Source organism: Malus domestica, chromosome 14, assembly GCF_042453785.1.
Source record: "Malus domestica chromosome 14, GDT2T_hap1".
In the NCBI taxonomy this organism is placed as follows: domain Eukaryota; kingdom Viridiplantae; phylum Streptophyta; class Magnoliopsida; order Rosales; family Rosaceae; genus Malus; species Malus domestica.
Window position 1 is genome coordinate 1,319,563 of NC_091674.1, and position 13,935 is coordinate 1,333,497.

Sequence of the window (13,935 nt, forward strand, 5' to 3'; positions counted from 1 at the left end):
TTGATAGAGATCAAGAGCACATGTATTTCCTCTTATACTGGCTCAACAAACATGTCTTCCCTAATAAATCTAAAGGAGTGAAGGTTGAACGGATCCCCTTGGTGGAAGCTCTTCATAACTTCGATGATGTAGCAATAGGTCCATTCCTTCTTTCTCATCTTTACCATCTTCTTTTCGAAATGACTCAAAGTGAGCCATTTGAGACTAACCTGAATAGACCCATATGGATGATACAAACATGGCTCCAATGGTACTTTCCAGAGTTTCGGGCTGCCAAATTAGAGTTCCCAGAAGGTGTGGCCCCCGCCCGAATCCTAGCCGAAACTGCTCCTACTGATCACTCCACCTTCGCCTGCTTTTATTTCTTCAAGGTTTGTAGGACTCGATCAGACCTGGAATGGGGTGCGTCAGTCTTGAGAAGATATCCTTGGTTCTCTGATCAAGCCTTTCAAGATGCTCCTGGGGAAGATGCCACCTCCTCTTGTTGGGAAAAATTTATTAGTTGCATTCAATCGAGAGATATGGCATGGGGAGTTCGGGGCAATCGATATGATCGAGGGTTGAAGGTGTATCACCCTAACTTTTGCAGCAGGCAATTAGGCTTTAGGCAAACCATCCCCCATCCCATTTTTTGACTATGTTCATTGTGGCACTTCCTTTCGTTTATCATCTCCCTCTTATGCGACCTTTAGAGCTGCCCGACGCAGTCTTGAAGTCATGAGTCAGGCTGCCCGAAAGTCCATCATCCTTAATTTTGAATGCACTTCACTCTTCTCTTCTTGGTGGGAAGACAAATGGACCAAGAAATATGGAGGAGACTTGAGAGAGACTCATGATCGCCTTTTCAATCAACTTTCTCTCAAATCATACCCCAGTTCGGGCGAACTTGAAAATTGGAAGGAGATTATTCAAGAGAAGAATCGGATTCTTTTGATAGGTATTTCTTCTTCTTATCTTGATTCTGTAACCCTTCTCTTGAAACCTTTTAACTTTTTCCCTACTTAACCCTGCAGCCCAAGTAGATGTTGAATCGGTACCTACTGAGTCTGAGGATGACTCAGTTGATGCAGCAGTTCTTCATGGAGCTGTGGCGGAGGCTGAAAGGCGAGAAGCTGGAGAAGGTGGGGATGTTTTAGAAGATTCAGGAGCTGAAAAAGAAGCGCCTGAAGCCACCATCCAAGTGTCTAAGCGAAGGAAAGCAGTTGTGATTGAGAACTCAGATTATGATCCTGCATCCCCACCCAAGACTAAACGACGAATTCCTACTCCTACTAGAAAGAGTAAAAGAACCAGAACCGTCCAAACTCTCAAGTCTTCAGACCCACCTGCTCCAATTTCTGAGGTGGGTATAAAGAAGCAAAAATCTTCAAGTGAGTTGTGTTCTTTTCTGTCAGATTGCCACATTTCTTCTTTATCTAGTTACCTATGTTTTTTCTTGAACACAGGACCTCAAGCATCAAAGAAACCAACCATCGCTTCCAAGGATGAACCATTAGGAGTTGAAATGTATAAAAAGGCTGCAGAATTGCGAAATATCACCCTTAAAGAATTTAAGGTATAGTCTACTTTTATATCTGCATAGTCTTTCCTGTTTTCACAAAACCCTGAGCATGATTACTTGAGTCAGGCTGAAAGAAAGGAAAAGCTTCATCCGCCCGAGGGCTCTTCACCACTTGCCCGAGAAACAAACCTCTCTCCCCCCAGGTTAATCCTTCGGAGGTACATTCCCTTTCTTCTTGAACCTTAGGTAACTTTTATAATTTCTGGGCCTAATGCCTCTTTTTTCTTCTTCTGACTTCATCCAGGTCGGGGTATCTGCCCCCTTGCCTAGTCAAGACTCTCATTTGATTTCTCCTTCTGTCCTGGAGGCAACTCCATCTTCTCAATTTGATCCATCCACGGGAGTAATGTTGCACTTCGTGAATGAGGACAGTAATTTGGTGAGTAACCATCCTTACATTGATTTCCCGTACATTGTTTCGATATCAACTTCTATTTACCTCTTCCTTAGCCTTCTTCAATACAACATCCATCAGTGGCAACATGTGACGAACCCATAGTCCCTGAGATTCCTGTGACTTCAGAAGCAACTACTTTGCATGTGTTTGCCTGCCCGATAGTTACCCTTGATGAACCTCCTTCATCTCCTCAGGGTCGAACTCTGGTAAGGAGATATTTTCTTCCTGCTCTTCTCTTACCATCTGCTTACTAACAATTGCTGCTATTCCTGGGCACTTCCAAGGTATTGGTGAAGGTTCAGGCGCAACTTTTTCTTCCCCTGTCAGTGGTAGGGAGTCTTCTCCTCAACCAGGAATTGGTACTCTTCCTTGTGAGGCTCTAGGGCTTAGTCAGGTATATTTCTTCCTCCCAAAACTTCCCTTCACTTCAAACTGTATATTTGACAATTTGATCTTCTTTTGGTCTTTGCAGCAAGTTCTTGAAGAAACTTCTCCTCCTCGCTTGGTTCGTAAGTCAAAGCTCCCCCGACCTCATTTAACTATTGGGAGTGCCAGGATTGCTCATCCTGAAATTGAGAAGGCCGGGGAGCTAAAAACTGCCCCATTAGTAGGCACTACCTCATTAGAGGAAACTGGAGTGCGAAATCCCCCTCCTGCTTCTCCATTTTCAAAAATTGCTAAGTTGCCCGAACTGTTTGAAGAATTCGGGCAGCTCGAGACAAGGCTGAAATCTTCGAAGCATTCTTCACCTTCCGGCTTTCCAGAGCAGAAACGAGTTTTCCAAGAATGGGCAAGGAAGGATTTCTCCGCTTCATTTAACCTTAAGGCTCTTTGTGATCTGGAAAAGGTTACGAGTGAGCTTTTCAAAGCCGGCCAACTGTCAAAACCCAGTATGATTCTTTTCTCTCTTTCTTTGAGAATTTGAAGGCTCTTCGGGACCAACATAAGAGAGCAGAAAGACAAGCCAATCGTGTAAGATGCTTCCAGGAGAAGGAATCAAGTACTTCTGCTCAGGTAGAAAGGTTGATGAATGATGGTTCACTAACGAAAGAAATGATTGGAGTGGTGACTTCTGAAATCCAAAAACTGGAGGAACAACTGGTTGTTCTCAAGGTTGAGCAAGCAACTCTTCTTGACACCCTCAAAAATCAAATCGAATAAGTGAAGAAGACAAACTCGGAGTTAAAGCATTCTAGATCTCAACTTGCAAATAGCCACACTGTCCTGGCCGAACCTAGTAGGATTTTTACAATCATGCAAACATATCATTCTCGAATAATCACCCTGAGTGAAGATGTAAAATTATTAGACTATGATTACTTGTAATCCCTCTTTTAGTGGAATGAACATGTACTTGTCTTTTGCTTGCTTTGCTTCTGGCCCTTGTCTGAACTTCTTTCGGGCAACTCTTTGCCCCCTTGTTTACTTTCTTCTTTATTTGAGCGAGGGTGTTATGACAACTTGAGATCCATCTTTCCCCTCCGTCGTAACAATTGATGACACTGGCTTCTCCATCTAAACCAGATGGATCGCGTTGATAGGAGCTTCCGAGAAAGGATTGGTATCAACCATCATACTAGCTTGTGGCTTGTCAAGTAACAACTTTCCCTTCACTATAAGGTCTTGTATCCAGTCTCTGAACTGGACACAATTGGTTATAGAATGGTTGAAGGTATAGTGTAACTTGCAATACTTCTTTCCCCTCAGCTCTTCTAGTTGGGCATCTTTTTCGTACTGTCGGGCACAATCACTCTTGCCCGCACCAGCTCTTCATAAATCTCAGGTGCTTTGGCCAGATCGAACAAATAGCTCTGGTACTTGGGAGGTTTCATCGGAACAAAGCCTCCATCGTTCATTGCAATCTTCTGGTCCTTGATGGGTTGAACTAATCATTTCACCGTCAATGGTTTGAAAGGCGTAATCATCTCAGCAGCACACACCTCGACTTCCTCTCTGTCATGGCCATCCTCCTGCTCTGGCCCAATTTCTCCTACTTCCACACGATGAATTGCAGCTTTGTTTTTGTAGAAGGGATGAGCTTTGGAAGTATGCTTCACTTGCTGTTCTTCTAGCAATAGCCTTTCATATTTTGTGGCAGCAATGACTAATTCCTGTAGCTCGTTAAATTGTGTATCATAAAATCTTTTCCTCAAAGGTAATCTCAGAGCCCTTTGAGCAATTGATATGAGCTGAGCTTGGTTAACATGGAATTGGCACCTCATCCTTATCTTCCTGAACCTCATCATGAAGTCTTCTGTGGACTCATGCTCGTATTGTTTGACTTCAACCAAATCATTAATAGTCATTTCTTGTTCTATTCTGTAAAATTGTTCATGGAAAGCCATCTCCATTTGCCCCCAGTTGGCAATAGAGTTAGGGGGTAATAGAGAATACCACTGGGATGCTAGTCCTGCCAACGAATTCCCAAACAACCTTAACTTGTAGTTTGGGTTGTCTTCATATGCCACACAGTGATTAGAGAATTTGAAAATGTGATATCTGGATGACACACTGCTATCTTCACCTGTGAATGTTAGGAATGCGGGCATCTTGAAGTTGAGAGGAAATGGATTCTGCTTATCAATGTATTCAGGATAAGGTTTTTGATAAGTAATCCTAAACACTGGGCGAGCTCGTGGTTGAGCATTTTGAACCATTGCCCTCCTCAATTCAGCCAACTCATCCCTTAGTTGTTGAGTAGCTGTATTATTATTCTGGAAGAGAAGGGCGGACTCGTTCTTCAGGCTTCGGTCATTGCCTGTGAATGCTTCTTTCTTTGATTCAAGCTTTCTCCAGTTGGTTCCCCCTCCCTTATGTGCCAATGAGGGTGGCCTATAAGGAAGAGGTTTATCCGAAGCTGCGGAACTTTCTTTTTGGCTGGACTCTCCTGTTATCATAGGCATCCCATACTTTGTCCTTTCCTGCTCGCTTTGCTTCCTGTTATTAAATGATAATAATGCGAAGCTAGGAAACTCTTTCTCCATGACCGGCTCTATCACGGGTTGACTTCCTTCAGGAACTGCTTTCTTCTTTCCCCTATCCTTTTCTTCTTCTAATAATGGAAATATGGGAGTGACTGGCTCACTTCTGATGGTAACCTAGCTCATCCCACTCCTTTGAGCGCCTTTTGGAGTGGAAAACTCCAAATCTAGTCTTCTCTATAAATTCCCTGTTAAGGTACATAGTCTACTAACTTCCTCCTTGGTCTCCAAAGAGATTTTTTCCATACTTCTCAATACTTGTATCATAGTAGCCTGTAATTCCTCATTAGTTCCTTTCCTTTCCGACTTTCCAGATGAAGATGGGCTTTCTAGGACCACCTGTCCTGATAAGGAAGAAGGATTTCCCGATTGATCTGTCATTGGTAGCAAAAGTTGAGAAGAACCGTCCTTCGTATTCTTTCTGCAAAGTTTATGGCCTTTCTTCTTGGACATGCAAGATCAACACAAATGAAGTCCCATTGGGCGTGCCAAAACTATGTTCGTGGCAGGAATTTCCGTCGGGGATGCTTCCTAGCCGACGAGCACACAGCTCCCCGAGAGGTCGGTACCGGTTGATGCTTTCTGTCGGGCTTCTGCTTTACTGACAGGCTTGTCGGGCAAGGCTGAAAGAGAATGACAGAGTTAACTTTGAAATGTGCCTTTGTGGGGCCTTAGGTGTAGGCCTTGAGGCTCACAATCAAGATTAACTTTTCAGTGCTCAGGTGTGCCACTGCCATCTTCAGCATGGCAGATGTAAAACGGATGTTGAGTTTTAATTATATATATACTCAAGAGACTACGTTAGTTATGACATGTGCCTTTGTGGGGCCTTAGGTGTAGGCCTTGAGATTTCCCGTTAATAACTAACTTAGTACTCGAATACATAAGGTTCATTTTCTTGGTTATATGAGTCTTATAACCATTATACTTCTGATTACCTGCGCCCGAAGAGCATAATGAATCCAAATAGGTGCCTTTGTAGGACCTTAGATAGGCCTTGAGGCTTCCCATCAAGACTCCTTCTATACTCAACGTTCTAGCCCGAGGAACAGGATGAATCCAAATAGGTGCCTTTGTAGGGCCTTGAATAGGCCTTGAGGCTTCCCATCAGAATTTATTCTGTGCTCAAACGTTCTATGGTAATCATAATATAATAGAAATAAAACTAAGTGACAGGTCGATTACTTGCGCCTCAAGTAACTTCGGACCTCTTGTTTATCAAAGCTTGTCGTGGATAGGTTAAGTCCACATAAGGTTCTTTTTTTATGCCTTGAGGCCAAGGACTTTTGAGTGATCAAATCTTACATGCCCGAGGGCTTAGAACTTAGATCTGGCTTGAACTGTGAAGACATATTCAAATCAGATTCAAGCGCTGAGAGAGTCTTTTAATAGCCATATTACTAAAAATAACTTGGATACTACTTGTAGTATACAACATATTGCTAGGCTAATGAATGAAAAGACAAAAACAAAGAGGGTCGGGCAAGGTTGATCGTCTTGCGACTTCCTATCTTTGTGGTTTATCAGGAGGTTTGAAAGCTTAGAAAAAGGGTTGGGAGATGAGTTTACAGAAAGAAGAGTTGAATAGGGTAGCAGAGCTATTACAAAGGGTTTATCCCGAAAGGGATGAAGGCTTGGGCTGACTACAGCTTCTTTTTAAAGGCAAATCTAGCTTTGAGCAGAGTTTGTGCTTGTATTTGTTGGTTTGTTTGAGTGTCCTTAACTCTGATTTCTCTTTCTTCTTTTATAGACACTTTGGCTTGGCCTCCTGTAGCAATAATCATGCCCGAATGTAGTTTAAAGGATAGTGACTCATCAGCTATTTACTTGTACTGCCACTGTAAAGTACTTTTGGGCTGATTAACTAGCTGGTCTATACCACTTGGCCCTTGGGTAGGTGAGCAAGTGGTGCAAATGCTCTGCACCTAGTCGGGAAAGGCCTTTTCTGCCTTCTGGGCTTGGGCTGTGCTTCGGGCTTTTCTCCTCTTTTTGGGCCAACTCCCTTCTGAGCTCAAAGTTTAAGTTTTAACCCAAACAGCCGGTTTAGTCTCACAATGGCCTAACAATAACGTGGTTCAAATTCGCCTTTGGCGATAATCGAATATAAGATCTCTTATCAGTAAAGAAGAATATCACTAAACCGTAATACTAAGTGGCTACAAATGTTCATACTTAGTAATGCACGAATTGCCAACTCTTACAAATTGCAGGAAGTGTGAGTCCAAATGCCAAGAAGAGAGGCACATTGTCCCAACCAACTTGGTCCGAACACACAGGTTTAACGGTTGATGTAAAGTTCAGCAACATGTTGTCGAATACCCTTTGTTGCGCCCGGCATGTTTTAAACCACCCTAGTTGAGAGGAAACAGTGTTAGGCAACCATAATTTGCGAGGCGCCTAAACCCGCGCAATTATTTGAGACATCCACCATTTGGCTAACTCCTTTGAGATCTCTGTCAAGCATATTTTGGGAGAATCCCCACCCAGCCATTTTTAATCAACCGGAACGAGTCAATTTGGAACTTCTTCCAACATTGAGAACAGAAGTACCACTAGATCAATAATTTTGGTCGTTTTGGTAGCGTTTTAGTTGATGTGAGGAGTAGAGGGACCAAAGCCACTAGTGGAAATTAGAGGAAGACCAAAATACCAGATAATTGCATTAAAATGACATTTCAATACACACTTAAAAAGGCTCATACATTTACACAAAAGTGTGATTCCCTGGACACAATGGAATACTTCAGTCCACTCGCGCCTTAGCATTCGAAAATATTCCGGCGAACTTCGAATCTATCTTTACAAAGGAATGGTAATAAATAGATACAGCAAATATTCTTTTAACCAAAACTCTTTCCGAGTCCAGAAATCAATGATTTTTTTCGATCCCCTACTGTTACTAGGGAGCTGTATGCAAACATATCCATATAATTTTAAATACTCAGGTCCGCCATGAACACACTCTAACCCTAAAAGCTCAGAAAATTCGCGAAAATGATGCTCACCTGCACAGATTCTGTGAAGCAGTCCCAAAATAGTTTCCAGAGCAAGGAACAGCACAAACATCACATTCTGTTCCAACGTATGTCACCGTCCTTTTACACAAATATTCTGTTCCAACTTCCAAACAAAAGACTTCAGATGACCATCACATTGGACAACCGACATCAGGTGTCAAAAACTTCTTACAAAATTTCACGTTATTGCAGCCAAGAACCGTTTATGACCCAGATGATCCACAAGGGATCACTTCTAATTCAGTGGCCCTTGAAAAAAGTCTTACCCCGACGTATCAATTTCCTTCCCAGAATCATCCTCATTAATGTTTCTCCTCAACCTTCTTAGCCATATATCATAGTCCATGGGATATGGTGTCCCACATAGACTATCAACATAATCGGCAAATGCTTTCAACACAGTTGAGGCCTCACCTAACTTCTGTTGAATTAATCTCCTGGACCAAGAAGTCTCTCTCCACTGCAGTGCCCCCTCAACGGAATCCAGATCAGGTAGAACCCCACCACACGAAATATAAAGCATGTAAACAAGGCTCTCTGCATCTGAAGCTGAGCAGAGCTTTCCCTCCTGGAGAGCATAAGTAGAAGAGAAATGAAGGTTCATTGCAGGGCGGTCCCTATCTTCAAGAATAGCACGTCCCCAACCAATAAGAACAAAATAAGGTTGCTTCTCGGCAGACCTGACACAAATCACATTCTCAGGCCTGATGTCTCCGTGGCGAATTCCTGCAGAAGCAGCAGTTGAAAGTGCAGATAAGCAATCATGGCAACATCTGATCGCGTCCTCCATACCAAATCTGGCTTCACTTGTCATATGAGCCACTGTTTCACCAACTGGGCTGGTCACAAGAATCGGGGTGCCACACCAGGGGTGATCACAGTTTCCACCCGAGCTGGGTTTCTGACAATGACCAGGGTGAATAATCCTGCCAGAAGCACTTAACTGAGGTAGATACTTGCTAGATAGACCTCTCTGTTTCATCGTAGTCAATATTTTCGTCTGCCTCTGAACTTGATACCACAGATTCATATCCTCCCACGCGGGCTCCAGCTGGGAAGGATGAGAACCAACATATAGAAACAAACTTTTCTGAGGTTCTTCAACCGGAGAAGCAATGTAATATGGATGTTCACTGTTATTCAAGACTTGATTGATCTGGTAACCTTTTTGCCAGTTAGAATCCTCCAACCATAATACAGATCCTGCTTCTAGCTTCATTAACTGTTCGGTCTCAATTTTAGCAGAATCATCCTCAACTTCAACGATTTCTGGGGATACATTGCGCTGCTGGAACCGACACAGACCATTTCCATTTGCCCGGGAATTCCCCAACTGCCTCTCAGTCCTTCTTGCTTGGAGGCGAGGACCATGGTCAGCAGCTAAATCCTCTATTGAGTGCTTGGGAAATCCAGCAAATTGCACAATACAATGGAAGGTAGCAAAGAGTAACTGTAAAGCACCAATGTCTCCCCAGTTGGCATTTCCAAGTTTGTTCCAGATCCTATCAATGGACGAGACTGCAATCCTAGAATGGTTTGTAATCCATTCAGCTGCACATTCGTAAACATTATTGACATCAAACACCATCTTATTTACATCTCCTTCAACCTTTACTACCCCACCATACTGAGAATCAACAAGAAGAATAAACACAGAGTTTGAACTCTGAGAGTAGTTCATTCTGCTCAAGCTTCTTGATAATAGTACACGAAGAGCATAGAAAAGGGCCTCGCCTAAAACAGATAGAGAAAGCTGCCTGTCACTATCCATGGAAAAGTTTCTGATATCAGGCCTTAAAAGAGACAGTTCAAGAATATGATCCCACTTCCCGCGGGGATGTCTAGGGTTTGTAAGCAATAAACCGGTAGCACAAAGACCTCCAAGCTTACCATCCCCAATTGCCTTCTCAGCCTGGTAGAATTTCAAGTTTTCATTGTATAGACAAGCAACAGAGAAAGGCATAGGCTCATCTTGATTCCAGAATGCTTCCCACAATCCCTTCGCACCGGCATGTAAAAAATCTTCAATGGCAAGATAAGCAGTTGCTTCAACAGCATCCGATGTTGAAGCATAAACGGAATTGGGCATCCTAATCACCTGCTGAAATGAAATCCCTTCCAATGCATAGTCAAACTTTTGAAGTTCTATCAACTCAAAAGGCACATCAAAGGCCGGTTTCATTGGTTCTGATTTGTTGGATATAGATTCAAACCAGTCTTCTAATTGTGTAGTAAGCATGCCACTGTCTACAAATCTATGAAGAAACTCCTTGCAGTTACGAGACCTACTGCCAGATGATGCACTAGACCTCCTTGTCCCAGACCCAACTGATTCCTGGTCTGGCGACACAGCTGCCAAAGAAAGTATAATAATGTAGATCAGCAAAATGGGGTCCGAAACAAGAATATGCACATGAATCTACGTGTGTGTTTGTGTACTATTTCTTAACAAGTGCATCCACACAGTTGATATATACCAAACAGTTGATATATACCAATGACAGAAACAATTGTTACTGATTGACTTTAAAAATTATAGAAAAGCTGTGCAGTTACCAAAATTTGACCATCAGTCCATTTGTACCTCTTTCTATTCACTTTTTATAAGAACCACAAGTTTTATTATGAAGAACGGAGAACAATAGAAATAAAATTGATCATAAATCCAAAAAATCAAAGACTCATAAGACTTTTCGTACCCTACTAAAATCCGCGTTAGCACTTAATATTTGTTTCTTTTTTTCGCTCTTGGTCATCCTTATATGACATATGTAATGCATTCTCTCATGGTTGTGATTCCTTGGGCCCTACTCCTACTCTCACACCACTCTCCTAATTTTTATCCTTGCTGACTTTCTCGAGTATGCTGTATTTCAATTTCCAACTAGTTTTACATTTCATCTTCATCCACTATTCTATCCCCAAGTTCTACCAAAAGAAATACCTTTCCTCACTTAGCCATGTCCTCCTTCTCCTCCTCCAACAACAGACTTACATGGTTCCAAATCTCCCCAATAAATAATTGTCTCTCTATTATACATCTTAGCTATTTTCTCTTCTGCAACAAATTGCAGTGACAACAAGGTGCCATGTACATTCCATCCGCATATTCATTTCGATCATTTTTTTTATCATAACAAATTAGGTATAATATAAACCAAATGCTTATACAAGAGAATCATAAACATGACCACCACTAATTCGGATTAGAATACACCAATCAAATGATCGAACGTGCGAATTCATTAATCTTAACATTTCAGATAAAATATTCTCATCACCCATTGTGCCCCTTCACCGATCCAATATACTCCACAAACACATTAGAGATATGGAAAATTTAAAATTAAAAAAAAAAAAAACATTCTTGAAGTGGAAACCCATCTTAAGTCCTTACGGCGACAGGGCCGGCTTTAGTTCCACCAACTTCTCGAGCAGTTGCAACAATGACATTGTGAACCCATCACCCATTGCCTTTGGACATTCAATTCATCTCATAAATTTTACAGTCACACAATTGGGGTCATTGTGCAATGAAACCCATAATTCATCCACCAAACACTCAGCTGGCCACATTAATGTTACTTCCTTTTGAGGAAGAACCTCTTGAATTCACTTTAAAAATACAAAATCGAGCTCTTGAATTTACTCAAAATTCAAAATTGAGCACAAAAAAACACTGAAAAAATAAGAAATTGCCTAACACAGAAACCCTAGAGATGACAAAGACTAAAGGAAACAGCCAAATTTTCCGAGTAGAGAGAGAGAGAGAGAGAGAGAGAGAGAGAGAGAGAGAGAGAGAATGGAAGAGATGAAAGGCTGACCTTCCATTGCGGTTAGGGCTAACAGTCCAATCCAACGCAATCCAGTCCAACGCAGTCCAGTGCAACGCAGCAGCTCATTGACCGACCATGTCTGCGCCTCCTCCTCCTGCGCCGATCAAACGCTCGCTGCTGGTAATTTTCTCTTTTGCTTTTCTTTATTTTTTGGTTTTGTTTTTTTTAATCGGGTATCCGAATATCAAGGCTTTTTTTTTTTTTTGGGATCGTTTTTTTTTTTTTTTGGAAAATGTCCTCATTTGCCGGCCGACCTTGGATTATTCGACCGCCCCCGCCCGCACCATGTACACGTATTTTTATTTTATCTTTTGTTTTTACTGCCATTTTTTTCACATTTGCTTTTTATTGGGTTGCACATTTTTACATTTTTTTATATTTATTTGTCAATCTTTTTTCTTCAAATAAAACTAAAATAATAAGTACGAATACGGCCGGCTAGGGCCTAGAATTTAAAACTATAAGCGACGGCGAAGAAATATCTCTTACAAAAAGTACGTGCTTATAAGTATTTGAATTATTTTATTTATTGTGAATGATGGAATCTTAAACTTTTTCAACGGTCATACATATTTCACGTCACTTAGTTTGTTCAAGGTGTTCTTACATATAAAGTTTATTAAATTTTTCATATGCTCTTAAGAAGTTATTGAAAAATCTAAACTATCTTCATCATAAAATGACCTAATTTTGAAACTCTAGAATTGACTCAGCTCACCCAATTGCCTATGCTACTAGGGATGCAAAAGCACTCCCACAACTACTTATAAAAAGGTTTTTCTTGCCAATTCTTCAATATATTTTTTCGACATCTATAGAGAATCTAACTTCAAACTGATGCGTTATTTCCATTCAAAAACCTAGAACCTAGGGCCATCATCTGCTTGTGCCACGCCCATACTACTTTGCAATGGCTACATTCTTCTCTTCAAGTTGCCTTTCGTTGTAATTTCTCAATTTATTTCTTTTGAAATTTAAAAAGAGATATATCCCTACGTATCGGAATTGTTAATATAAATTGGCGATTTTGTACGACATACATTGATGAATTAGAAATAACTTGAACAAACTTAACGACGAGAGATTCCGTCCGTCGAAGCGAAAGCGTAGAACTATCCAACTGGATTTATTGCAACAAGAGTAACAGCTAGACAAACACACAGAACGAAGCAAAAGACAACATGTTCAGTTCAAGTGCTGCAGACAAAAAGCAGATGTTAAAACATGAAAGCCGAGTCTCTCAACGCTCGTACTGCTTTCGGAGCCTACGAAGAACATTCGAGTAGAATTTCCAATAAGGATGAGTAGATGAAACAGCAGGCTGTCCAAAAAGGTTTTCCTTCATATAAATTTGCACATCTTTTGCATCTGCAAGGCCATCCAAATACTTCCCAAGTTCTCGCTTTGGATCTATTTCCAACCGTCCAAGAAAAAAGAGAAATCAGCTTTTAGGTTAAGCAAGTGGTAGAATTTCAAATGTTAATTCTCAAGGGAGATGATATCCGAATATGCCAGTTCACTGTGTGCTAAAAATATATAATGCAGGAGGAGAAAATGAGCATGCGAAAATCACTTCCAAAATAATAAACGTATCAAATTCTCATCATTACCTAATTCTTTGTCGTTGTCATTCTCAGCATCATATGACTCCAAGAAGATACCTGTGTTAGGCTGCGACATCAAACAAAGAAAGCAACTTTAGAATGATTAAGGATAGACATTGTCGCACTTTCATTTTCCCCTTCTGCACTCCTTCCGTTTCTGTCATTTGTTTCCCCTTAAAAATTCAATCCAAAACCTAGGAAAAAATGAAGTGCAGAGGGAGAAAACGGGAGTCCGAAAAAAAAGGAGTGTTCATAATGGGTTCGTGGCCTTCTGGAGAAGTGTTCAAAATAGTCCAAGCTTTAAATCCAGCCATTTTGGGCCAATTTTGAAGCTGATATAGGTCCACAATGTGGTTGTGCAGAATTTTGGGCGAATTTACCAAGTCAATTAAGGACTATGTTTCTTAATTTATTTAATTTATTTGGTTTCCTAGTCTTATTCTAAGACATTTTACTAGGAGGATTTAATTAGCATATAAATAAGCCTTTCTGGCTGGCCCTAGGGTTTTTCTCATGCAATTTTTTGGAGAAGATTTTAG

The 13,935-nt window shown here is 41.2% G+C and overlaps 1 protein-coding gene and 1 long non-coding RNA gene across 2 annotated transcripts; both read right to left on the reverse strand.

Moving 5' to 3' along the window:
• Positions 1–7,596: 7,596 nt before the first annotated feature.
• Positions 7,597–12,026, reverse strand: LOC114821002 (uncharacterized). Its single transcript, XM_029092551.2, has 2 exons — positions 11,781–12,026; positions 7,597–10,308 (listed from the first exon to the last, which is right to left on the reverse strand). Exons 1-2 carry the CDS (start codon positions 11,785–11,787, stop codon positions 8,219–8,221), a joined length of 2,097 nt encoding a protein of 698 aa, XP_028948384.2. The 5' UTR covers positions 11,788–12,026; the 3' UTR covers positions 7,597–8,218.
• Positions 12,027–12,899: 873 nt separating this feature from the next.
• Positions 12,900–13,502, reverse strand: LOC108175232 (uncharacterized). The gene is made up of 2 exons (XR_011575344.1): positions 13,403–13,502; positions 12,900–13,202 (listed from the first exon to the last, which is right to left on the reverse strand). It is a non-coding gene; the product is annotated as an uncharacterized lncRNA (long non-coding RNA).
• Positions 13,503–13,935: the final 433 nt, after the last annotated feature.